Source organism: Scomber scombrus, chromosome 11 (assembly GCF_963691925.1).
Source record: "Scomber scombrus chromosome 11, fScoSco1.1, whole genome shotgun sequence".
NCBI lineage: Eukaryota > Metazoa > Chordata > Actinopteri > Scombriformes > Scombridae > Scomber > Scomber scombrus.
In genome coordinates, this window is record NC_084980.1 from 11,391,288 (window position 1) to 11,417,060 (window position 25,773).

General features: G+C 39.8%; 2 protein-coding genes across 2 annotated transcripts in view; both read left to right on the forward strand.

Annotated features, from left to right (window-relative positions):
* The first annotated feature begins 3,718 nt into the window (after window positions 1-3,718).
* ifi30a (IFI30 lysosomal thiol reductase a) lies at window positions 3,719-7,879 on the forward strand. Its single transcript, XM_062428441.1, has 7 exons — window positions 3,719-3,936; window positions 5,139-5,327; window positions 5,700-5,774; window positions 6,086-6,172; window positions 6,434-6,586; window positions 7,401-7,469; window positions 7,613-7,879. Exons 1-7 carry the CDS (start codon window positions 3,805-3,807, stop codon window positions 7,676-7,678), a joined length of 771 nt encoding a protein of 256 aa, XP_062284425.1. The 5' UTR covers window positions 3,719-3,804; the 3' UTR covers window positions 7,679-7,879.
* Window positions 7,880-8,300: 421 nt separating this feature from the next.
* pde4ca (phosphodiesterase 4C, cAMP-specific a) overlaps window positions 8,301-25,773 on the forward strand; it is a 47,111-nt gene continuing 29,638 nt past the window's right edge. The window contains exons 1-3 of the mRNA XM_062428442.1: window positions 8,301-9,025; window positions 10,751-10,955; window positions 19,935-19,938. Of these exons, the coding sequence (XP_062284426.1) occupies window positions 8,909-9,025; window positions 10,751-10,955; window positions 19,935-19,938 (326 nt within the window). The 5' untranslated portion in view covers window positions 8,301-8,908. The remainder of the gene's footprint in view (window positions 9,026-10,750; window positions 10,956-19,934; window positions 19,939-25,773) is intronic.

Genomic DNA, 25,773 nt, shown 5'->3' on the forward strand with positions numbered 1-25,773 from the left:
TGTAATTTGAAAGATTCTGGTTTTGTGAGTAGAGGCAGTGTTAAAGTTGCACCACAAAAGAGACACTTGTAAAGAGCGGAGTGAATTTTGTTGGAGGATGACGCAGAGATCCACCAAAGACTGGACACTGATGTTGTAACAAAGTGAATCATCTTACCACTGTATCTTTGGTAGATCTTTGTGGTCACTCACTTTTTTTTTTGTTGGCCTGGACTTAAACGCACAGGCAGGGGAAAAAAAGATGGAGAATTTACACAATACTAGAAAAAACCTGATTCAACGGTTCATGATCACTCCTGTAAGCAGATCTTTGTACGCAGAACAATGATGGCATTAGAAAGTGTTCTTTTATGGTGCCTGAGTATTTTTTTATTTTTATTTAGCTTTTTTTAAAAAGCTGATAGATTTGTCTGTCCAAGTGTTGGTTGTTTTTGTTTGTTTGTTTATATCTGTTGATGATAACCTTACAGAGCCTATAAAGAAAAAAATAAGCTAGCTTGAATTTTTTTCCTCCATACAGAAAAAAAAAAATACAAATGTTTACAATATGTAATTAACCAAATAGTAAATACGCGTTTGAGAATCAATCTGTCTGTCCCTCAAAGTGGCTGTGATAGATTGATCTATGTTTCTTTATTTCCTCTGTCATTTTAAACTTGAAAATGTTATGACTGCTTGTTCTGGGTTTGTTTTTTGTTTTTTTCTGTTTCCATTTGTTTCTCTTTTCTTATTTTTACATGTGAGAACAGTGCTCCCTCAATTTCGAAACAATAACTCAACGAGATAGTTCAACCAGATTCATTTTTTCCATACTAATGCATCACTAGTCTTTGACTTTCTTTACCTGCTGACTACTTAACACTGAGCCTTGTATATGGGGGACTGAATCCTAACTTGAGACGCTGTTGCAACTTTTGCAGTTTGTTAGATTTCAGTGCGACTCATTTGAACATTTTAATTCAGAGAGTCTTGTGAATAACATTAAAAACTTGTCACTTGGTGAAAATTCTTGAGTACAGTTTTGGGTTAAGTCAACCGCATAAACAAGGTTTGAAATTCAGGAATAACTGTCAAGAGGCATCATATTCTTGATTTTGCACTACACAGCAAGTGATACTCAAATGAAAAGATGAATCAATTGCTCTGTTGGTTGGTTAAGACCAAAGGCCATCCATTATAGTCTCAGCTTGTGCAAGATTTCCATGTAAAATATAACATCGTCTATTGCACTTTCATTTCTCTTTTTCTGCATGTAAATTGCCATCTGCAGTTTCTCCCACGCCATCCCCTCTCAGTTTAGACTCTGACCTAAAAGGCCATTTGTTTGAATAATTTGATGTGAATGTTGTAGTATTTTTCACTGGTGTATAGTAGTTCATATTCAAGATCCGACGCTGCACATTGGAGACAAGATTGGCTGTGGTTCACTTGGGAGTGGCCCGGGCAGCGTTTAAGACGCGCCATCAGATTGCAACATCTTGCCTCTTTTCTGTTACTTCTTGGGGGAATGTTGGTCCGTTACTTTGCCCGACATGTGACCAAGTGTATCAGCAGCCTCAGCAGCAACAGATACACGGTTCTTAATGCATAGTTAACGATGTGGTCTTCTCTTTCTTTCAAAAATGATCAATGGAATTGAATGGGGCAGTCAGATAAAGCTACTCTACACCAAAGTGCAATTGAACTCAGAGGGAGCACTGTTGTTTCAGCCAGTAGAGGCCTATTGGTTGTGGTGTGCCCAACCCCTATGCACGAAAAGATGGTTATTCTTCTCTACTCTTGTGTTATCGTCCCTCTGTTGGTCTGTCTTAATTCAGATGCAACATTTCTTTCTCTATTGTGTACAGCTTGCTTCAGAGTTGTGTTTGTCCACAGACAGGTACTCTTTCATCTGTACGGTTCTTTCTTTAGGCTGATGCAATGATTTTAAAAGACAATAAAATATATATAAAATGAAGTCTTTCTGTCTGGGTTTTGTCTGGATTTGGCTAGACTGAAACATTATAACACGATGACATCCCACATTTGCAGCATTCAATGATACGTGTCATACGTGTTTTCAGGTTTACAAAGTGCCACACTACCGTTTTAAGATGAGATCAATGCAAAAACACATTAATTCCATTGCCCTTGTTCAGTTTTAGGGGGCAGTTCAACCACGTAAAAAGGTATCTTGTGGAGTTTTGGACCTCTAGTAGCACTATGGAGCAGTGTCTTTAGGAGAAGGTCTCTGTATGTATCCCTTTATGTTCATGTGGACAATGAAGCACATGAATGCACCGACAAAAATAGTGATGCATCAACAAAGGCATTGATGAAGCATACTGATGTTAACTGCACAGGCTTTAAAGTATTTACTGTAAAATAAAATTAAAAATTTTAAAAAGTAATCTTTGCAAATATATGAATGTATATGAATTATAATTCCTGAAGTTTCCTTATAAGAAAAAAAAACACTTTATCACTGGTCTGAAACTTTTCATATTTATCAATATAATAATCATAATTTTCAGTTTGGTTTGAATAGCAACATTCATCATAATCGTTTTCTGGGGAAACCTCAAATCGGGGATGTATCTCAAAACCAGGACAAATAACACAACATCTATCTGAATAGCTGAAGTCCATTAGCGGGAAGTGAGAAAATGTGTGTTTTGTGATTGAGTAAACTGACTCCCTCTTCTTCTTTTTATTGAAACTACAATGGAATACACATTTCCACAGATCAGAAATCAGGCAGTAGCATATATGAGGAAGTAAACTGACTCTCTCTGATAATCATGTTAACCACTGCAGGTAAATATGGCCAAGATACACATTTGAAAAACACAACAGATTCATTACAGTACTCCCTAAAAATGAAATAGAAAGCAAGATAGAGTTTTTGTTTCTGTTACACTCCAAGCCTACACCCAGAGGAGCAGACAAGAAGCAGAGTGTATTTTGTTGTGTCTTGTCTGCTTTATTGTCTCTGTGCCATGGTTTTGGGGAAAACCAGGAGAGATCATGTGAGAGTCACCAGGTAAACCTTGCGTAATGTTCAAGGGTTTGTGATGATTTTGCCGCTGTGTGTGTTTCTCATGACTCCTCTTGAGCAAGACCTATGGACTGAGAAACTGCTCTGAGACATGCCAGTGCTTTATAATTAGCCAGATGAGCTGTCCATGAAAAACAACTATGACTAACAACAGAACTGGGTGATGTGATCACAAGATCACAACACATTTCTAACTCATTTTCCTCATACCATTTTATCTGTGCAAGAACAGGTTCATCAACCAGTTTATTGGCCACAGTGAAACATTTACAGGTTGGTTACCTATAAATACATCAACAACAAAAGCATTACTGTTTGCTTTTTGGGGGAGATGAATAAATGTTGTTTAACATTTGCGAAAAAGTGTTTTTTTGTGTGTTGACTGTACCACATTATTTCACATAAAATATCAAGATTTAATCAACAAGATAACCTGCACTGCACTGCAAATAAAAAATAAATATTTTGTGTTGAAAGACTTGTGCCCACACAGATCTGGTGACATTTTGACTCATTTGCGTGGATTAATCATGTTTGCCCTAATCATTGACAGTGAGACAGGGCTGCTCTGCAGGGATGTCTGCTAGATACAAGTGACGCTGTCTTCATCATATGATCGAGAGCCAATCAAAAAGCAGGTAGCCTGCACTGGGAAGCACCGGTGCTGTATTTAAAGTTGTATCGTGCAGTAAAGTTGAGGGTCATTGTCGCGTTGCTGCTGACTTTCATACTGAGTGTCAAACGTAGGTCCTACACTGCAACTGAAGATGAAGACACTTCTGCTGTTAATTTTAACCGTTTGGTTAAACATTGAGTCCAGCAGCGGCACACTGTCCTCTTCATGCTCCTATGCTCCATCTAAGTGGTGCTCATCCCTGGACTCAGCTATCCAGTGCGGGGTAAGATTTTTGGAGATGTTTGTACAAGTTGTCTTACTTTAAGACCTCAGAAAACGCTCTTTCTTATGATACCTCAGACATAACTATTAAGCAAGTTCAGGTGTTGTGTGAAGGTGAGTTGGCTTGTTGGTGTTTCCCTTTATCGTTACCTTAACTTGAACCTGAACCCAGCGTTATCTCCAACACCAACCACTTATCTCTTCCTTTGCTAACAAAACACTGACCGCGGAAACCTAAACACCGCCGTTCTAAATCACTGCGCAGGAAACCATAGCAACAGAACATCCGTTAAACCCGGACGCTGAATTACCGGTTAACTTTGCCTACTCTTCTCCTTCAATATCCGTGGTAAAAAAGCGCCATAATTCACACCGACACGTTTCAACACAGAGAATAACAGACACATTTGCGTTTTGGCGTTTGTAACCCCCCCCCCCCCCCCCCCCCCCGTCCAATATGTTCCCTTCGTCGTTGTGTACTATTAACTATCGCTTTGTACAGGAACAAAAGAGCTATGTGTAGACTGTATTGTTCAGTACAGGTTGTAATTTTGGTTTACCGTAGAAATGTAAATCGCTATCAATTGGAGAAGTGGGCACAGTGAGGATGTTCCATTTGTGGTGGAAAAACATGTGAAACAACTCAGCAAAGGAACAAGGAAGTAACCTCAAAAATGTAGTTCGCTTGAACATGGTCAACATCTCTCCCTCGGTGAGTGGTTTTCCCCTAACTCATAGAGAAGCACTCAAGAAAATACAAAGGTTTAATTAGACGCTACAATAAACTCTATCAGTTTTATACAGAGTAGACCGACACAGTACATAAACATATACAAAGGCTATGTCACAGTTTCAGCCAATCAGAAATAAATGTGCATACTGGGCATGCTCAGTAGCAATGTAATTTTTGAACAGCTGATATTGTTGTGGCAGTAATTGATATGGATTTGATCATTAATTACAAGGTTACTAACTTTGAAATTAGTGCCACTTAACATAAATACATTTTTTTAAATGGAAAAACCCTGATCCTGAGGTCACCTAGTATTCCAAATGGAAAATTTAAATAATCCTCAGCACTAGATAATGATTTAGACATATTGTTGTCCTGAAGCCAACTACCAATGGCTGTGCAGACACAGACAAAACAACAGAGAGCTGTGACACAACATTTTACCTCCCCATTTTTGCCCCTTTGCACAGGTTTTGAAGCAATGCCTTGAGGCCAACTTCACTAGGTCACATCAGAAGGAAGACCGCATCGAGGTTGGGCTTTACTATGAGAGCCTGTGTCCCGGCTGCAGAGGGTTTTTCACTGAGATGCTCTTCCCCACCTGGATCTTGCTGCAAGAAATCATGACTGTGAATCTAGTGCCCTATGGAAATGCACAGGTAAGAAATGAACCAAGCACCTCTAGTATACAGTATACTACAGTTGACTTATCCTTCCTCTGTAAAGAGTGGTGGTGTGGGAACATTACACAAGAGGCAGGGAATAAAATATTCACTGTGCTTCTCTATAATTTAACTCATCGTTCTGGACAGTGTTTTTTCCATCACAAAATTACAGAATGTGGTCTGTAATTAATATGGAAATTCATCAGGACTTGCCAAAAGTTTAAAACCCAATGTGATCACAAAATCTTCACATAAATATGATTGTCCAAGAGTTTCTCTGTAACTTTACTGGAAGTAAGGGGATAATGATGTGAGGTATGTTGTAATAATGGCTTTTGCATTTACCATGTTGTTATTAACCACCAGGAGAAACCTGATGGACAGAAGTATAAATATGAGTGTCAGCATGGAGAAACTGAGTGTCTCGGCAACATGATTGAGGTAAAGTTACACCCCAAATGCATTCAGTAGTTTACCCCAGAAGGTAAACTCCTGAATAATAATAAAACTACAATTTGGTACCATGTTTTTTTTTCAGTTTTGTAAGATTATTACTGTTCATCTTTCAAAGAATGCACTGAATATGAATGTTTTGAGAGTGCCATAAGTGCCCAGACAAAAGTTCAGTTCTTCAAGATTAATTCATTTATTTATTTACTTATTTATTTATTTATTTGAACCAATCAATGAATATTGACATTGTACCAGGATAAATTGTTATTCATGTGTGTTTCCTGCCCCACTCCCCTCAGACCTGTTTAATGAACATGACCGATTACTCCGGCTTGATCATCTTCTGTATGGAAAGCTCCCCTGATGTCATCAAGTCAGCCCAGAGTGTAAGAAACTCTGTCTGTGTGTGTGTGTGTGTGTGTGTGTGTGTGTGTGTGTGTGTGCGTGTGTGTGTGTGCGTGTGCGTGTGTGTGTGTGCGCGTGTGTGTGTGTGTGTGTTTGTGTGTGTGCGCATTTATGTCATTTACCCCATCACTTCATCAGATCTGTTTGTCTGCCCGTATCTCTCCAAGCATCATTAGCACTTTCACAGCAAATTGCTTCACTACAGAGTTTGATGTTTCATTATTTACGTCTATTGTTTGTAGTGTCTGGAAATCTATGACCCCAAGTTGACCTGGGACAGCGTCATGAGTTGTGTGAAAGGGGATCAGGGAAACCAACTAATGCATCAGAATGCCTTGGAGACTGGAGCCCTGAAGCCTCCACACCAGTATGTGCCCTGGATCACTATTAACGGGGTATGTTTTAATGCATTTAGCAGCACAACCTATGACAAAAAGCCAAACTACCTCAGAGACACCATGGAAGTATAATGCTTCAGACCTACATTCTGACTTGGAGATAAAATATATTTGTGTAATGTTCCTGTTTTGAAGCCGCTTCCTATGCAGTGCTCCAGTTCTGCCACTTCTGTTGATGCTCATTTTTAAACAGATCATGTCATGTTTACAGTCATCATTTTGACACCTGATCTGCCCCACAACTCCATTATGTAAATGAAAGAGAGTTTGGATTATCAAATAAAACTTAAATAATAGTGTAGATTGAGTTGCATTAGTCTTGGTTTACTTTGCTTGACCAGTACATGTGTGAATACATTTTCACATACAATGATTACCATTAAATAGCTGTCTGTACCAGGACTATATCTGCTACAAAGCACTGTCATGAAATCATTTTTTGGCTCTGTCTCCAGATCTAGGAAAAATGTAAGATTATAGTTTAGATTATACTTTTTTAATATCTATGATCAGTTACTGTGCTCCATACAGTTGATGTTTCATTTCTGGGTGCAGTCTTGGTGCCAGTCAGCCCTGAATTAAATACCAGCTTTGTAAAGATCTAGCAAGGTTTGCTTGTTTCACAGAGGTGTTGATTTACTTTTGAAGCCTGGACCTGCTGACAGAGCTTTGACATGCATGTTTCTTTTTGTCATTGTACTCGTCTTTTTTTATGTGACATTCAGTTGATTAATCCACCATTGCAGCTGTAAGTGTGTGCCTAAACAGTACTTGTTTCCATAGCCTTTGAGACACTCCTTTTTATTTGCAGGAGCACACAGAGGACCTGCAGAACAAAGCCATGTCTTCTCTCTTCACTTTGGTCTGCGGCATGTACAAGGTACATTGAGTGTCACTCAGTTCAGAGTTTGACTCTGTGTGCTGTCTGTCTTGTGATATTTTACTGTGTATGTTATAAAATCACCAGCAGTTCATAACTTGTTGTTTTAACTTTGACCTATAACAAGCTCTTTATTCTTTCAGGGCACCAAGCCAGAGGCCTGTGGAGGGGCCAAGAGACACTACAAGAGCTACTGCCACAATGAGTGAAGGAGCAGCGCTACACATGCCTTTATGTTGCTGTGTTCCAGGTGTGGCCAGTAAATAAGGAACACTGAGGAATGTCTCTAAACTATTTTTTAAATCTGTGATTTTACAGTCTGTTTCTATAAAGGGAAGAATTATGATCACCTCACTTTATAATTCACAGAATATAAATACAATTTGCTTTCTAAAAAATGTGTCATTATTGAAACATGAGACCATGAGGGACTTTTATAGGATCTTGACTACTGATGTTTACGTGGCCTCAAGTGTCCTGGATTGGTTGCAGACCATGTCCTCAGTCTCCTTTAGATGGCGCCACTATCATACTCTCACCACTCAACCCTTGTTCTCAGCCGTAAATAAAGAAACCAACATCAACGTACATGTACATAATGAACTGTTAACCATATTACAGTCTTTAAGTAGGTATTTTAAATGTATTTCTTTTGATTTCTTTAGTCTGAAGCCAGTATAATCTCCATGATCATCCTGAGAAATGACTTTATGTTCAGTAACATCTTATTAAAAAATACAGATTGTAAGTGCATTATACACAAAGTAAATATAAAAAAGCAAACCAAAGATCATAACTAAAGGCACTGAAAACACATGAGATTCATGAGTCACAACTCACATTAAGTTTCATGTTTTGTGTTTGGTTTTTAAATCTGTATACATGTGGGTGTGAGGCAGAGGGGCAGGGTCATTAAAGTTCACAACATCTCCTGAGGATCATACCAAATGTTTAACATAGACTCAAATCATATTAGAAATAGTAGCTCTGTCCAAAGCTGTGTTTATGTTGTAAAAATGTTACACGGATAGATAGTTGGCAGCAGCTTGATCAAAGCCAGAGTCCAGCCGAACCAGAAGGTCTGGATGCATGAGGTCCTCTGATTCTCCAGTCAGATAGACACACATGAATAATGGCCTGTCATGCAGCACCTCAGTCTCACTACCAGCTAACATATGCACACTCAAATATACTTTTTCATTCCTGCTCCACAGATGAAGTTTTGCCATTTTCATAAATGCTCTTTTGGGTCTAATCAGATTAGAGTTTGAAAAAGGCCAGACAAGAAAGTAGAAATGCAAACTGCAAAAAAAAAGTTAGCTGTTTATCACTGGACTAATGACAGCTGGGGGTTTTGAAGAGGCGGGGAAATAGTTGTTCTTCACTGAGTGACAGCCCAAGGAAGTATTGGTGCCAGTGTTCTTCATATCTGATCTTAAATGTGGTTCCTGTATCCTCCTCTCTTGGCATTTCCTTCCCAGTTGTCTTGCTCCCATGATACAGTAGCAGAAAGTATGAGGAGAAATAGCTCATCAAAATTGTTCAACTTCAGCGAGGTAAGGGTCATTAATAAACCTTTAAGAAATACTAAAGAGAAAAATGTAAGTGATAACATTTTAATGGGATTCTGTGTGTGGCCGAGGATTCATAGTCAGTATTTATTTTCTGACATATTTTTAGAACTCAAAAAACTCACCCGGCTTCACAGTAGCAAGAGTGTAATAACAAAAACAAGGATGGCAGGTTACTCATGATTGATCTCCTGTACATTTTATGTAATTACATTTTTATATATTCTGTGATTTTTACCTAACAGTTTTGGAGATTATTCCTGAAGCCTACTGTATGTCAGAATAAGTCCTGTCTAATAGCAAGTTCAGGTTAATGGCAATAAACTAATAAATCTGTCATGTTTATTGTGTTAAACAAAGAGCATATTTTATTTATACCACTAGTCATTTATTATGCACCAGTAATAGAATATCTAACTGTGTCATGGAGAGGAGAAATCATTCAGGAGAAAATCAAACGTCCCTTGATGAGTGAAGTTTGCAGCACAGGAAATTAACAACACTGCTCTGTGTCTTGGTCAACTTGGTCAGAAGCGGTCAACAATAAAACATGAGAGAGTGTGTTGACAATTGTTTATGGAAAGGTGGAACTCCCTAGCAGATGAGAGATAAGGTCACGGGATGCAGTGGAAAACAAAGACTCTTATCTGTTTCCCCTCAATACTGACGCTGAGAGAGCGATGCCCTAAGAGCTAAATCCCAAACACTATCTCACTGTGAAAACCATCTATTGTGTCCAAGGTGATAGTGTGTGGGTCTCAGGACCTGAAATCTGATCAAATGTTCCAAAAATAATGCCCAGAGTGGGCTTTTTTCGAGGCTCATCACATTTTCAGCAACAGCACAAAAACAGCCCTGTCTGCAACGTACCTTTAGATCTCCTCGGAAAGTTTTTTTTCTGTTTCTTAGACGGTGTCCTCAACAAGTTAAACTAAGGCCGAGCTTGTCCTTTTTCAGTTTCTTATTTCAGAATCAGTAATCTGTATAAATATGGAACAGAAAATGAAGATTCACTTTTCACTTCCAATGAAGTCCAAGATAAACACACAGTAGCATCTTTCTTCTTTGGCTTTTCCTCTTTACATTAACCTATAGTTCACACACTGTTACTGTATGTATTATAGATGTTTTGTTTGTATTTGCTGTGATGTGAGATATTTAATAGTATTACTGTATGCTGGTTTCATGCTGTGACCCTCCTGGTATTTGTTTTTGTTGTCAGAAACGTTTTTTTAAATGTAATATAAAACTAAAAAGAAAAACTCCTAACCAACTTTTAAAGGCGCTTATCAGTGGTTGACTTTACAAGACAATTTTTACACAGAGCAACTAATGTGTCTAAAGTGAAAGAAGCATGCCAAGTTTTGTCCTAGCAGATGAAGATAAAGTCTTTGATTGAACCCTGACAGTGCTTCAAAATGTTGTGACACATTGCAATGAAAGACACTAAAAAAGAGGATACAAAAGGAAGTAGGGTAAGACTTCAGGCTGAGCTCTGTCAGCAGTGAGTATACAGGTACTCAACAAAATGAGTACTAACCTCTAAACACTAAGTGGACCTCATTTTGGTTCGAGAATGAACTTTGATGTTTAATACAATATATTATCAACCACATACTACAATTTCCTGTCATTGCCTAATTAATTACTTCTTAATGCATTTCTTTACACTGTAGTCTGTGTATTAAACCAGTTTCCTCTGCTTTACAGAGACAGTGGGACTCCTCAGAGCAGGCTGCCTACATTGAGCCTTTCAAAGATGTCAGATGTGCCGTGAAGAGGCTCTTCTCAGGCACACTGCAGCTGCCCAGGCTGTCCTGCAGACCCTCCATGCAGGACCAACCCCAGGAGGACCCAGCATCCGGCCCCATAGTCTTCAGCGTCAAGCCCTCCCGGGGTCTCGGGACTCTGACCAGTTTAATCACCAAAGCCTTGTGAGTCAGTAATGCTGAATGTTGTCAGTGTCAGTCTTTCCCCTGATACTCCTGCTGTTTATTTTTCATCATTCTCTTACACACTTATACCTGCTCAGACTCTGTTTCCACCTTAAAGGGATATGAGGGTGTATGTTCAAATATTTCATTTTATTCTCAGGTTTTCCCCATATACTTTAAATGTGCCATTAATGACATCTGCATGGTCACAGTATCAACACATAAACTTAAGTTCTCATCTCACTTTTTTAAACTTTGTGAGATTTGTGACGATGATGGTGTGAAAACTGCCCAATCGGCTCTTTTTCAAGGTTCAATAGTTACTGCTTATTTATGATCAATCAATAACCAATTCCTGTAAACACACAGTGTTTGTGTATATACATTTAGGACAACGTTGCAGCACCTTCTTCCAATTATATTACCTATAAAGTCATTTGATGCCCTGGTTTGGATGGCAAATATTCAGCAGAACTTGATGATATATTTTTGTTTCTTAACTGCTTAAATTAGGTAGGAGAAAATTTGCTTTTTAAGCATATGATCCAACAAAGTGTGCTGCTTAAGGCGGTGCTCTCTCTTCTGTCACACTGCTGAACAATTATCACTATAAAAGATCAGACAAACAAGGCTCTCCACAACAACATTCAAGCTGGTTTGCTTACATGTCTGTTACATTTTTTGCCTTTCTTCATATGTAAAGTGTCCAAAGAATGCAGACAGACTTGTTTGATTACGTTGGCAGTTAAAGTGTATGCCAGATGCTAACTGGTTGGAATTTATTTTGGACGTAGTTGGAACATTTGTGATAACACTCTGCACATTCGTAAACATCGTTTTCCAGAGTGAAATATACAGTAAGCACGGACCCCATTAGCATGAAAGACAATTTTAATGTTTATGAAATGACGTTTTATACAAGACAACATTATGCTACAACTTCAGGTACTACAGTGATAGTTTTAATCAGTTCTGTATTGAATGTTAAAAGCTACAAATTACTACGTGGTAAAGTGAGATCAAAGTGGTGCAGGTCTTTTTTGACATATTGTTGTTTGCCAGTATTAGTCTGTATAATGATTGGATATAAGTCCTGGGATGTAGCCTGCAGTGCCTAAAAGTATAGACAAGACCCAGTGCAACTCATAGGTATCATGGCTTATGAAATGACATGTTTAACTTTTGTGAGGACAAATTTAAACTATTAAGGTGGCTCTAAAAATCCTTAAAGCAAATGCTCTACAGTATTGAGTTTGTTTTGTCTTTTTTTGCTAACTTTATACCTACCTATATTTAGAATGTCACAGGAAGGCATTCATATCAGTGAATTTAAATAGATGTTATGTGTTATCATAACACAATTCACATTTTGAAACAATAATTTTGTCTTCACAAATGTTGTATTTAATATAAGCACAGTAAAGTGTATGATATCAGTCAACTGGGTTTCTCTTCAATAGGCTACAACATGAAAAAAAATGACTTAACATGCGAATGCTTGGTATAAATTATAGACACACTAGGGCAAACACGGTGGTAGGCCGATTTATCACGTTTAATGTGCCACGGCTGAAACTCTGCAAAAGAAGCATCGGAAAATAGGTTATTGCATTGCGATGATTAGGCTTTATATATTCCATCACTGTTTATACACTGGCAGGTAAAAATCAACACTGCCATAGACACAACCCCTATAATGATGTACTAAAAAGCCTTTCAATGTATTTGTTCTCCAGGAGAAGAGCCATGTGCTCGCCTGTTTACAAGTTGGTAGTGCAGTTTTGATGCAGTGCCAGAGAAATTGTTTATGAAGAGGCATTTAAAGCCACAGGTTTTTCAAACCTGACAATGCTGCACATGTTAAGAAAATTAAATCAAAATTGATTTATTGTACTATAATGAATTTGATTCAAGATTTAGTTTATTTAGTCGTACCCTGTCATATCATATCACCTTGAAAGATCTTTTAAAGCAAATTGCTTACGTCTTTCTACCTGAAGAAGAAGATTCCCAAGAAACAAACCTTACTCTCAGCCAGGAGCAGAGTGGACGGCCTTCTTGTTGATCTGATATGCATTTCATGTTTTTGCTCACAATAATGGCAGTCCAGCTTGTCTCTAGGTGCACATACAATGTCTGACACACACTTCTAGCTGGGAGTTCCCCTTCAGTGGGGTTTTCAGCCCCGTTTAGAATGGGAACTCCAGATGGCTTGGTTGGAGTCTTGATTTGGCATAATGCCCCAAAAGTTCTGTTTTTTCTCTTTGTTTGGCTTGGTGGAAACTCAAGGAGATGAATCCAGGAGGAAACAAAAAGGCCTCCTAAAATCACAAGATGAACAAAAATGTCCTCTGGTTGGAGGTTGTACCAATAAGAGCTGTGGAGACATAACGAATGTTAGGTGCTCTTGGTTTTTGTGTTTTTGTGTTTCTTTTTTTTTTTTTTTGTCTGTCTGTTGTCTGTGATAAGTTTGTCAGGTTGATTTTGGGTTTGGTTTGTCTTTGGTTTGGTTTTTTTTGTGTTGGGATTGTTTTTCTATGGTTATTTGTAAAACAGAAAACTTGATTGTTTTATATGTTAGTTGGAAAATAACAAATAAAGTGTTTCAAAAGAAAAAAGAAAAAAACAAAGCTGTGGAGACACAACACATAGTCAGTCATCAAAAAGGCGGCTCACATGTGTTTGTCAATGCCACGACATGTGCCACTTTGGAAAACTTGTAAACAGACTCTAGGTTGACTGTAGGAACATTAAACGGAGGTAGCTTGGCAGTGAAGCCCACAGGAAAGTATGCTTTATAATGCAATATTTTCCATAGTGACCCGGTGGACAGAGCAGACTATTAGACCTGTCTAGATAAATGTAAACGTGGAACAAGTTATAACAAACGAATGGATCCTGTCTCACATTGCCGACCCACCAGAACTAACTCTTGATGAACTTGATCAACCCCAATCCAGGACCTGCGGGAGTGCTGCCACAGGAATGTACAGTCTGTTCTGGCCCGGGACTATCCTTAGATGTGTTGAACTTGGGTAATAGCGCATATTTACAGCCTGGGCATTGGAACAAAACAAAATAAAGGAGCAAACACTGGACTACTATCTCTACTCAGGATGTATTACATACTTTTGACTCAAACTGATCTGCAGTTAGTATCATTCAAGAAATTGAATCCACCAACCAAATCTAAGTCTAACATCGGTCTCCTTATAACTCCTTTTGGTCTCCACTAACTCTTGACTGAAATATCTGGCTCTTTAGCTGCTAAATGCTTTATATTGCTGCTAACTTTGTGTGTCAACTGTTTGGCGGTAGGCAGGTACTGAACAAAGAGCTTTTTTGCTGAAAACAGGCAGGAAAGTTGATGAGAGCACTTGGAGCTAAACCAATCAGAAGAGATAAAGGTAACTGCAAAGAGAATATACAATCTGAAAACTTCTACAATTGTTCAAATACTTAGTTGCAATAGGAATGATATGATGTGCCTAGAGGCCAAATAAAAGCAGCAAACTGTATTTCAGTGACTCCAGATAGCACTCTAGAGAAAATACGATCCATAAGGGATGTGACGGTGATGCTGAAGAGTTGAACCTCCGGCAGAGTGCGGAGTGTCATGGAAGTGATCAAGCAGGAAGAACGAATCCAAAGTCACATCCAGTGTTAGATGCTCATTCTGTGTAAAGTCCTTTGAGACATGCCTTGGTGACGGTAGGTCACGTAAACCTGACTTTGTATTCCAGACTCCAATTTCACAGGATTTGTGTTATGTTAGGATGAGAACACATATCTCTGTCTACAAGTACAATACTACAACAATTGTCCCAAATACATACAGTGCAGTACAGTAGCTGTGAGTGTATATCCGCAAAAAGCAAAGAATCGTTCTTCGCTGCTCTCCCTACCAGCTGTTGGTCATAGGTTCAGCCCTGTGTCAGATGCTCCAGCTCCCTAGGTTATTTCAGTTACTCCAGACAGCACCGGTGTTTAGCTGTGAGTCCTTTATCACAGGAGGACCTTTTCTCACTCCCGAGCGATAAACAAAGAGATTGGGTGGGGGTGAAGCTGATGTTGCCTCTGGTCACAGATAGAGAGCGCCATCGTGACAGCACCCATGCTCTCTATAACTTTTATCTACCTCTGCTTTTTATAGTCAGAGGCCCTTCATGTGACTCTTCCTGGTACGCTCGGAGCATGTGAAAGGCAAAAAGGCTGTCTCTGAGGATATAGGCAACTTCACAACAAATAGCACTTCAGGGACCAGAGGAAAAGCCTGAGTATGCAAAGTCAGTTGGAGTGAGAGTAAGACAGTTGAGCTGGAGGGCCGAGCCTGGCGACAGCTTAATGTTTATACACTGGAGGAACTTAGAGAGGAAGTAATTATGGAATTATGGAGCACAGTTTGAAGTTGATGAACAATATGCTCAGTGAGATTAGGAGTTAGGGAAAGGGGGGAGAGAAGCAGAAGGAGGTGATCTGTCATGCTTCTCCTTGCTGTAAATCAGACGTCCATATTTAGTTGGAGAGAGGGAAGGCCTAGCAGTAATGTAAACAAAGCCTGGGAGAGGGAGGAAGGCAGGGAGAGTACATCAACACTAATGTTTGAGTCCATTGCCCCAGCACGGCATTCAACATGGTCTTCAGGAAGAGAAGAGACGATCAGGTTTCAAATAAAGATAAAAAGTCTGATAGAAAGGCAGCTGTGTTTACCTTTTTAAGTAGTTTTAGTTCTCTTTTTGGATTTTAAAGTGCTCTTATGTGTGTTCATCAGCAGGCCCAGGTTTTTTTCAAGTGTGAGGAAGTGAGGACTGGACCAGAGGCACTATAGCTTTACCTGGATTTGGAATATCGAGACAGATAGCCACAGACACCAACGGATCACCGCCGTATGTCACGTCACGAAAACATTCTGGGAAGTTAATTTGAGAAACCACAGAGAAACAGATCAGCGAAAGTTCCTGGGACTAAAGTCAGCAGACTGACTATCTAACTTTCACCATGAGTGATCTGTGCTCCGAGAGCTCCGAGGATGAGCAGGCTGAAGTTAAGGGGGGGAGGCCGCAGGAATGCAGGGTGACCAGACTGCCCGTCATTCAGCTTATGCCCAGGTCTAAGACGGGCTCCCCAGGAGGATCCCCGAAGAGCTCACCCAGGGATTCCCCGCGCGCATCTCCCAGAAACTCCCCGCTGCTCTTCAGGAAGCTGATGATGAACCGCAGCATCAACCTGCAGAGGCGCCGCTTCACCCTCGCCCACACACCCAGGTAGAGTCTGCAACTCTGAAACTGAGGTGGCAAATATGATGATGCTTTTTGTTCCACTGAATCAACCACATGTAGCATTACTCTAGTATGTAAAACATTTTCACCTGCACTGGACAGGTATCTCACAGCCACAAAACCCTATTGATTATTCTCACATCATACTCTCCTTTTTTTGTGAAGTGTTAGCAGTATATGAAATTATCTCAACATCCACAAATCAAAGCTTTCTTGTACTTTTTACGTTTAAATGATTTGAAAGTACTGCTTAATATCTGAGTGGTATCTGCAGGGAGGAGTGTTGCTGAAGGAGGAGATCGTTCTTGTCTTACGGCTGAGGGTCACTCGACTCAGCTGCAGTTGTTGATGTGTTTTTGGTCTATTTTTGTGCAGGCAGCAGCCTTTCACACTACAAAAATGGTTGCCCTCAAGCTCATTTTATGAGATTCATCCTAACCACAAGATGTATTGCTGTGTTTCGGTTAAACACGCTGTCCTCTGCCAGAATAAAATCAGCCATTGTTTGAGGGGAGTTCTGCTCAAGTAAATGCTCATAATGTGAGGATTTCAAAGGTGCTGTTTCATTTTCTTTATATGGATCAGCTGATATTTACTAAGAATATTTTTTCTGTGCACAGCAGATACAGGATTGGATCCTGCTGATATTTTGCTACCTTTGTGTTTGGTTACAACATTTATTCATTTATGACTTCTTTTTTCGGATTTCAAACACATATTGTCACTTTTAGTGTTTAATTTCCTACAGGTGTGTACAGGTGTGTTCAAAGCTTTGTCCACCTTTTGTTTGCCAACAGAGTGGTTTCATCTCAGCAAACACACAGCTCATCGACATCCCTGCTGTCGCTGGATCAGCAGTTTGTTGCTCCACTTGTTTATCAAGCAAGCGCTTCAATCTGTCAGCTACAAAATAACCTTTTTTAATTGCCGCACGACAATGGAACACGCCTTGAACATGTAACCGGGTATCCCCTGCTTTCATATTTGATTTATTCTTAATTTTTCATCTGTTATTGTGCCCGTAGCTCTTGTTTGCAGAGAGCACAGCTGTCATGCTGTCATCCTGTCAGTGGGCTCTACAATGATACTCGTTAGTTTTACGAGCCGTTATTCCATTCGACCTGGCCCATGATTCGGATGCAAAATAAACATTTGCAAGAGTCATGTGATTAAACCATACTTGACTTAATTTCTAGAGAGATGAAGAACAAACAGGGCCTTACACATACATATGTGTGGATGGATATGAAAACAGATAAATATATGTTCTCTTTCGCTCCTAGGACACAATGTGTTTTTTCTCCTTAGTGTGTTAAGGACGCCTGTAGGTTCCTTCCAAAGAAAAGCCTGTTGTGGAAAATTTTAAGAACTGTAAAACCAACTTTTACACACATGCCTCCTATCTCTTTGTCAGTGTTTACCCTTCACTCCTCAACATATATACACTCGGATGTAGGCACCAAGCAATTCTTGCCTGTTATAATGTGTATCTACATTGTTGCAGTGATGTCAGATCACAACCAGTCACTGATATATAATTAAGCACCTTTAATAAACTCTAGCTAGTGCTGTAAAACCCTGCCTTACTTTTATTGGCAAGACATGAATATTAAACATTTATGAAGAAGTCATTGCCTACTAGAAAAGTCAAAAAATGTTTATAAGATCATTCACCTCTGTAAACTTCTAGTGGGGCCAGTAGACGCATCTCTTTTCAAAGGTTTACTGTAACTCTGCAGCCAAACTGTTTCATTAATTTTAATGTGTCTGTTGAAAATCCAAATATTAGAGTGCAAGAGTCCAGTCAGGATAGGGAGATTTCAGCTTGTCAGAGCTTTTACATTAAACAGCCTTGAGGTCAGGCCACTCGAAGTGTCCCTCTGAGGGGTATGTGCAGTGTCCCTTAATGTCACAGCTGAAATAAATGGATGGTGGAGAGTTATTGCAGGATGGCTGGCAAGGAGGAAAAATTAAATAAACTGGGGGTCCAGTGGAAAATAAATGTCGCAGGGAGCTCAAATATAGAACATACCCGCAAAGTTATTTTCACTAGGTGTCTAAGTTGATTAAGACTCTTTTTCCACTCCAGAGACACTACGTCAAATGGATTTCATTCGTGAACAATGTGTCATGAAAATAGTTTTTGCAAGCTATTTCGGGGGTGACAGTCAGTTTTGCTTCCATAATGTCTTTCAATGATTTGACATTTAGAGAATCATTTAGAACCACACACATTACCACACTCATTTCTTTATCTCCAAAGGGGTTGTCAACTTTTTCACACTTTTGTCAATCAGAGATATTTAGTTTAGTTTATTTTATTTCAAACATTAAAAAAGGGAAAACAATTATCAGACAAAATGAAAAGACATGCACCAGTCAAAGACAAATTGAGATTAGTCAGTTTAGTAGTAGTTTGGGAAATTATAATGAGCCTGAAGAAACACTCACACCCTCACTCAAGTACTGTATATGTTAGCACAACAGAAAAGGTTTATTTCCATCATATTCACAGATTTTCTGAATGAAAATTACTGTTGCATTTCTTATTTTTTCCACTAGAGGCTGCTATGTTATTCAATGTGGACATAAAGCATCAGGCTGTGAAATGATGATCATAGTAGAGATAAGAGCACTATCCATTGGTTGCTGTTATACTGGATACAAACCCCAATATTTAACAACGTTGTTTTTTAAGGTCCTAATGGTTTTTTGGCTTGATGCTGTTGAGAAATATTATTCAGTTTTAATGGCAACCTTTTTCTCTCCAATGCAATGGGTTGGACTTAATAATATGTTGCCAACTGGAGAATAATAGTTCAAAAAGTTAAAAGACCAGTGTGTAAGATTTAGTGTCATCTGTTGGAACGGACTTTGCAGAAATTTAATATAATATTCATAAGTATGTTTTAATTATTGTGTTATCCCATGAAAATAGGAATGGTTGTGTTTTTTTTACCTTAGAATTATTCCTTTATATCTACGCAGGGAGCAGGTCTTCTTCCACAGAGCCCACTATGGTGCACCACCATGTTTCTACAGTAGCCCAGAACGGAAAAACCAAACATTGGCTCCAGAGAGGGACTTTAGGTTTTTCATGGGTTTTTGCGGCCTCCGTATGTTCTCCTACACGCTTGGAAGTGGAAGGGAAGAGGAAGGGCATTCAGTGGGCTTCAATCTGCAACATCACTGCTAGACTTTTGAACGATTATTCACCAGCCGTCAGCATATTATTTAGTCCAACCCATTGAATTTAAGAGAAAAAGTTGCTATTATAACTTAACAATAACAAATGTATCTGTGAATGTTGGCCTAAAATTCATAGTTATATAAGTTAGAAGTTATGTTTAATAGTGGAGAAATTTTCACTTGCTAGTTATCAGGGAATCTCAGATGTGTTGTAATAGATACTTCCTGTCCTCCTGCACCCCCCATATTATGAAAAATTATGTATTCTCTGCAGTATTTTCATAGTCACATATTTAATTACAGCAAATATTTGTTTAACTCTGAAGAGGATATTGTACAAATCAGATGGATTATATCAAGGCATGAGAAGTGAACGCAATATTAAAAAGGACACACACACACACACACACACACGCACACACACACAGACAGACACACAATATTGAAGTATTGATTGACAGGACACTATTGTTACTACTGGGTTGGATGAAGGCTGGTTACACGAAAACAGAATCTGTTTATGAGTTGTCATATGAACGAAAAACTTGTACGTGTTCTTCTAATAATTTAATATAGCACATTGTGGTCTGTATTTCCTCTTTTACCTCACGTTGTATTACCGCTGTAACCCCAGTGCTGCTTGCATTGGTCTACTTTCTCATGCAGTGACTGTCACTCTCTCTGCTCTCTCTGTCCTGTTGCTCGCTCTCTCTCTCTCTCTCTCTCTCTCTCTCTCTCTCTCTCTCTCTCTCTCTCTCTCTCTCTCTCTCTCTCACTCTCTCTCTCTCTCTCTCTCTCTCTCTCTCTCTCTCTCTCTCTCTCTCTCTCTCTCTCTCTCCCTCTCTCAATTTGCTCTTTGGCTGTGTCTCTCTCAACTAACCCAACACCCCACCCCTTCTCTCTCCCTCCACAGTATCTCTCTCTTTCTCTCACTCTCAGGGGAGATAGTGTTGTTTGTTGTTTTAAGCCAGAGTTTGGTCCCACCACTCTCAGGAGAGAAGAGAAGAAGAGAGCAGAAGTCTGTTATGGCCCTCTGACAGGGACTACTTGGGACGGCCCTCTCCAGGGAGCATCTGATGGGATTATAACACTCTTTCCAGCTCACTTTTTTCCCACTAAGATTAACTCTGCGCAGTCTGTTGGTGTAGCATCACATAGGCAACCCTTTGTTCAGATGGACAGCTCTGTGTCACGGTTGTTGGACCAGAATTTTAAAGACAGACAATACCTGGGGCACATTGTTGAGGAATTCCGTTTTGTCATCTTGCAGTTTATTTGGAAAATTTCAAGCTTGCTGTTTCCTATTTAGGAGTGCGAGGGGGGAGAAAAAAACCAGAGGAGAAGCGTTTATCTTGGCACATCTGTGGTGAACTGAAAGAAGAACGAGTGAGGAATTAGTCCCTGACGAGCACTGACAGCTGACACCATCATCAATTTCACTTGATTTGATTCAGCCCCATTCTTTCACTGTCAGTGAGATGATACGCTAACTCTCTCGGTGATAGGTCTCTAACAGCCAAGAGTCTTTGCCTTTTTAGGCTGTCCACACACACACGCACGCACGCACCCACGCACGCACGCACACACACACACACACACACACGCACACACACACACACACACACATATACACACACATACACACACTACTTTTTGATTCCTTCTTTTCCACAATTACAAATGGACATATCCTTAACGCCGGGACCATAGCCACAACTTGGACTCCCACTTTGATGCACTTTGAACCAAGCTGGAAGCAAAGAGCTTTTAGCAAATAGGTTTTATCTAATAAATACAGAAAAGGACTCAGCAGGCCTGACTTACTGTCCTACCAGGTGCAGTTGATGAGTCTTGTGTTTCCTTGTTTTGCATCTCAACTCTGTTTTGCATTTGTTGTTCTTGGAACTGTTTTTCCTGCACTGTCCTGTCAAAAGGACCAGGTCTCCCAGTGCCATAACTTGTGCCATAACTTGTGACAACAGAGTACGTAAAAGGAATTCGGACAGCTTTCCTTTCCGATTCAATACAGCATGGAGTGTTTTGGTCGGGCCACAGAAGTTCACTTTGTTTCTCCCTCGCTTTCCAAAGCTGCTGTTTTCATGCTCCTCTGAACTCAACTAAACTCTTTTTTTGAACCTGCCAATAAAATGATGAACAAAGACTCTCGCTTTTCAAGGAAGATGCACGGCAACTTCTCCACACGCAGGCACTCGTGCATTGGGTATGTATCCGGCTGTGTGTTAAGAGTTATGTGATGATGTGTGTGACAGTGAAGGCAGCACACTGCAGGTGTTTGCAGATGTTCAGGTTGCATTGAAAACCCCGATGTGACCTGTTTCGGTATCAGGCAAGTTTTCGTCTCGTACAGTACAGGAAGGGTAAACTGCTGATAGTCTGCTCTGTCGGTGTGCTAAGCATTGTTTTTTTTAAATCTGGTGTTTGTGGTTCACTCTGACTCGGTTGTGTAGTCGTGACATTTCAGGTGCAGGTCTGGTTCTATACATTTAAAATAGTAATTTTTGATTTAAAAGAATTTGACATAGAAGTGAATATATTTGCAACTCTCAGTCCCTCCATATCTAAAAAACGCTGCTTTGGTTTGCTCCAGTGCTAAGAAATAACTAGAGGTGAGATTCCACCTGTTTCCTATATGAACACAAGATGAACTTCTCTAAGTCCAAATAAACATCTGTCAAAGATCTGGTGTTGATGTTGTGAAAGCTGCACTGTGATGAAACCGGTGTGTGTTGCTGTTGGTGCACTGGGTGCTGTGGATGGCGGTGAGGGCCTCAGGGGTGACATGGTGGATCGATGACTCTGTCCACTGATGTCCCTCCTTGGGGTCCATGGACCAGAGCCAAGTTGAGGCGTTCGTGTCAGGCACGGTATGACCGTCATGTGGCTCAGGACTTTTTGGGTTTCATAAGAGGACTGAAAAAATATCGCCCCACCGTGGAAAATGTGTCTGTTAGAGCAACAAAGGGAGCAGATTTCATCAGTGTTTTCTATCTTATCCTCTAGGTAACAAAACAGAGAGGGATAAAATGATGTGTTGAATTAAATCTCTTCCAAGAGGTAAATCATGATAACTGCTGTACTCATCAGTGCTGGTCCCTTGTCTACACACTGATGAGACTGATTGACTTAATTGTAGTTGTAACTTGATACAACAGTGTAATCACCAGGCTGGACTCAAAGCATAAAATCTACTACAGCTGTCATAAGATCTCTGCAGGACTCACTGTTTTGTAAGAATACATGAAATACAAGAGTACACACATACATACACAGCCAGCAAATATGCACACAGGAATCTGGAGGCCAGCGTGACTCCATATGCATTATAAAAGGATGCATCACTAAAATAAGTTTAAAATGCTGCACAGGTTCATAAAAAATCACCCTCCTCCTCCAGGAATTTGAAAAAACCTTGCATGAAAAAAACCCCCAACAACATGGGAGAGCTATTGTGGGATTTTTTTTTTTTTTAAACTTCCAGTGTGTGGTGCGGCAAACTTTTCTGAACTCTGGGCATAAGGCATGTGCCTCGCGAGTGTCATCCGAACTCCTCCAGCCGTGAGCCTGTTTGGATCATATGAGGAGATCAAAGCAGGAGATTTTAGACCACAGCCAGAAATACAGAAGTGCAGAAGGGAACAGAACAAGCCTCTATTCTCTTTTTACCTGATTTGTACATCAAGCTTCCCGGCTGGAAAAAACCCCCCCACAGTACTCAAGTGGAGTCACTGTTGGGAGCTTCAGATCAAAGCTCAAGTTCAAATTGGGTTTTTCACTTTTGGTGCCAGTGAAGACAAAGATTTATTTATTGTGTGATGATGGAGACGATAACACTAATGTGCTTGCGTTTTGGCGGTAGTATTTCTTAAATTAGTAAAGGTTGTACTTAAATTGTTTTGTAAATAAGTAATTTTTTCTGCCTTTGTGCAACTCACACAGAAACCCTGAAACAAAGCAGTCTCTTGTAATCCAGATGTGTCCATCACAATAGAGACAGCTCTTATCCTTAGTCGTACTAACAGTACCAGGGCACTATTCATCCTACCCACACACACACACACACACACACACACACACACACACACACACACACACACACACACACACACACACACACACACACACACACACACACACACACACACACACACACACACACACACCATAACCTTCTCAGCAAGGCTTTTTATGGCTTCTTTGGTAGTGCAGGACACTTGAACACACTGCATTAAGTCGAACATGGCTGGAGATGAGAGCTCTTAGTCAGTATCATGAGAAGATAGTAGCTGGATCAACACCGTCCATATTGCGTATTACGGTTAGAGAAGATGGTGTTTATCTGAAGTAGAGAATGATAGGAAGTGAGAGCAAGAGAGATGGACACAACAGCTGCTTGACTGCGAAAAAGAGATAGTTTAGACAAAAAGGGTAAAGGCACAGACGAGAGGGTGGAGAAGACGCGATAGAGAGGACGCAAGTAGAGATAGTGCTGCTGTGCTGCTTTTAGTGCACAGATAATGACTGGGGGGAAAGAGGGGTCGGTGGGTTGGAGGGTAAACACAGTATAAAATGATGTTTCTGAAGCAGACAGACACAGAAGACAGTTCGTGGCTAAAACAATAACGAGGAAAACCAACAAAAAAAAACGTGTCAAGTGAGGCCATCCAACCAAAGGGCAACAGTGTCAATGTCAGAGGTCCCAATATAGCCGCCAGTCCCACACCCCCCCAAACATACACACCCAGATTAGTCAATAGGGCCTGTGTGGCTGTGGCAGGCTGGCTGCTGTGTGCGTCACTGCTGTACTCCATATTTTCAGCATGACTGATTTCCCCAATCGCCTCCAGAGCCTCATTGATTCCTCAGGCCGACAGCAGCAGCAGCAGCAGCAGCAGCAGCAGCAGCCCGGGACAGCTCTAACACTGCCCAAATACAAAACGAGCAGCTCTACTGTATTTCCTACGCACAGAGGAAACACAGAGGGGACATATCAGACTGTAGCAACAATAAAAAGACTAGAAACTGCAAAGGAAACCAAACTTTTAAATGCTCTGAAATGATGCTTCCTGAGCAGAGTGGATGAACTGCTACCTTAGTCATTAGTGTTAGTATAAGCAGGACGTTAGTCTCTCTTCCAAAAGTAATAATTTGATTAAAAAGATAGAAAATACAGTGTCATGCCTGATAAAAAAATGTGTAATGCAGTTTAGTTTTGCAAAAAACAGAACAAAATAATTTTTTAAATGACATTTTCAATTCATTTTTGATGAAGAACAACAAAGCTCTTCAGTGTTACCGCAGTATCAGCCTGACTGTTCATTGTAACCACTAGAGGGGGAAACTGACTAAGTTATGCTTAGGGACCGTTAGAGAGCAATGACCCCCTTTACACTGCTGCTGTCATAGTTGGATAAAAAAAGTAACTGCATTATTTGGTAGATTATATTTACATCTTTTGGCTGTTGTGTGTGAAAGAATTTAAAGATTTAAAGTTTAAGATGTCAAACTGAGCAGTTATATTGATTTATGGGCCCTTTTAACTTTTGGAGGTGCAGCAGCTTCCGATTAACTCTTTTACACTCTGGAAAGCTTTAACTTATTACACTTTATATTTACTTAATTCACTTGATATTATCATGTTGTTTTTGCATATTGTAATTCTCTATTGCTACATCAGTCTACTCCACTGTAAACTGTATATTTAGCGTCTACTAAATCACATCTGTCGATTCTGGATTAGGGATCTCCTGTCTGTTGTTCTTCATGTCTTCAAATTTTATGGACTATGGTTTTGTGCAGTTTTTCCTTTAACCCAGATTTCAGGTCAAATGAAGTAGAGTTTCGTATGTTGTTTGTATTATAAAGTCCCCACTTGACATAAATTGACACCCAATGCTGAGCTACTGCTCTCATGGATCATACATTTAACTTGAGTGCTTTGTGCATCGGCCACTTGAGTCAACAGTATGAAGCAGACGAAAGAAAATATTCTGCACATAGTTCAAATTTTTATTACAGTGGAAATTACGTAACCGAACTGCCAATAGGTTCAGATACATATCAATCGTAACGATACAAATTATTTCTAATTTCAGACATGACACATTGACTTTACAAATAGTCAAATCATCCCTTCAAATGATCAAGTCATATTTTGTGTGACCAACTCTTGCTGTTTTAAAACTCCAATAATAATTACACATATATTTGAATGTATTTGTTTCAGTTATATGTATGATGTTGTCACACACATACATAGAATATATTGTGTAATTCAATGATCAGTAACTGAAGAGGAAGCCAAAATGGAGAA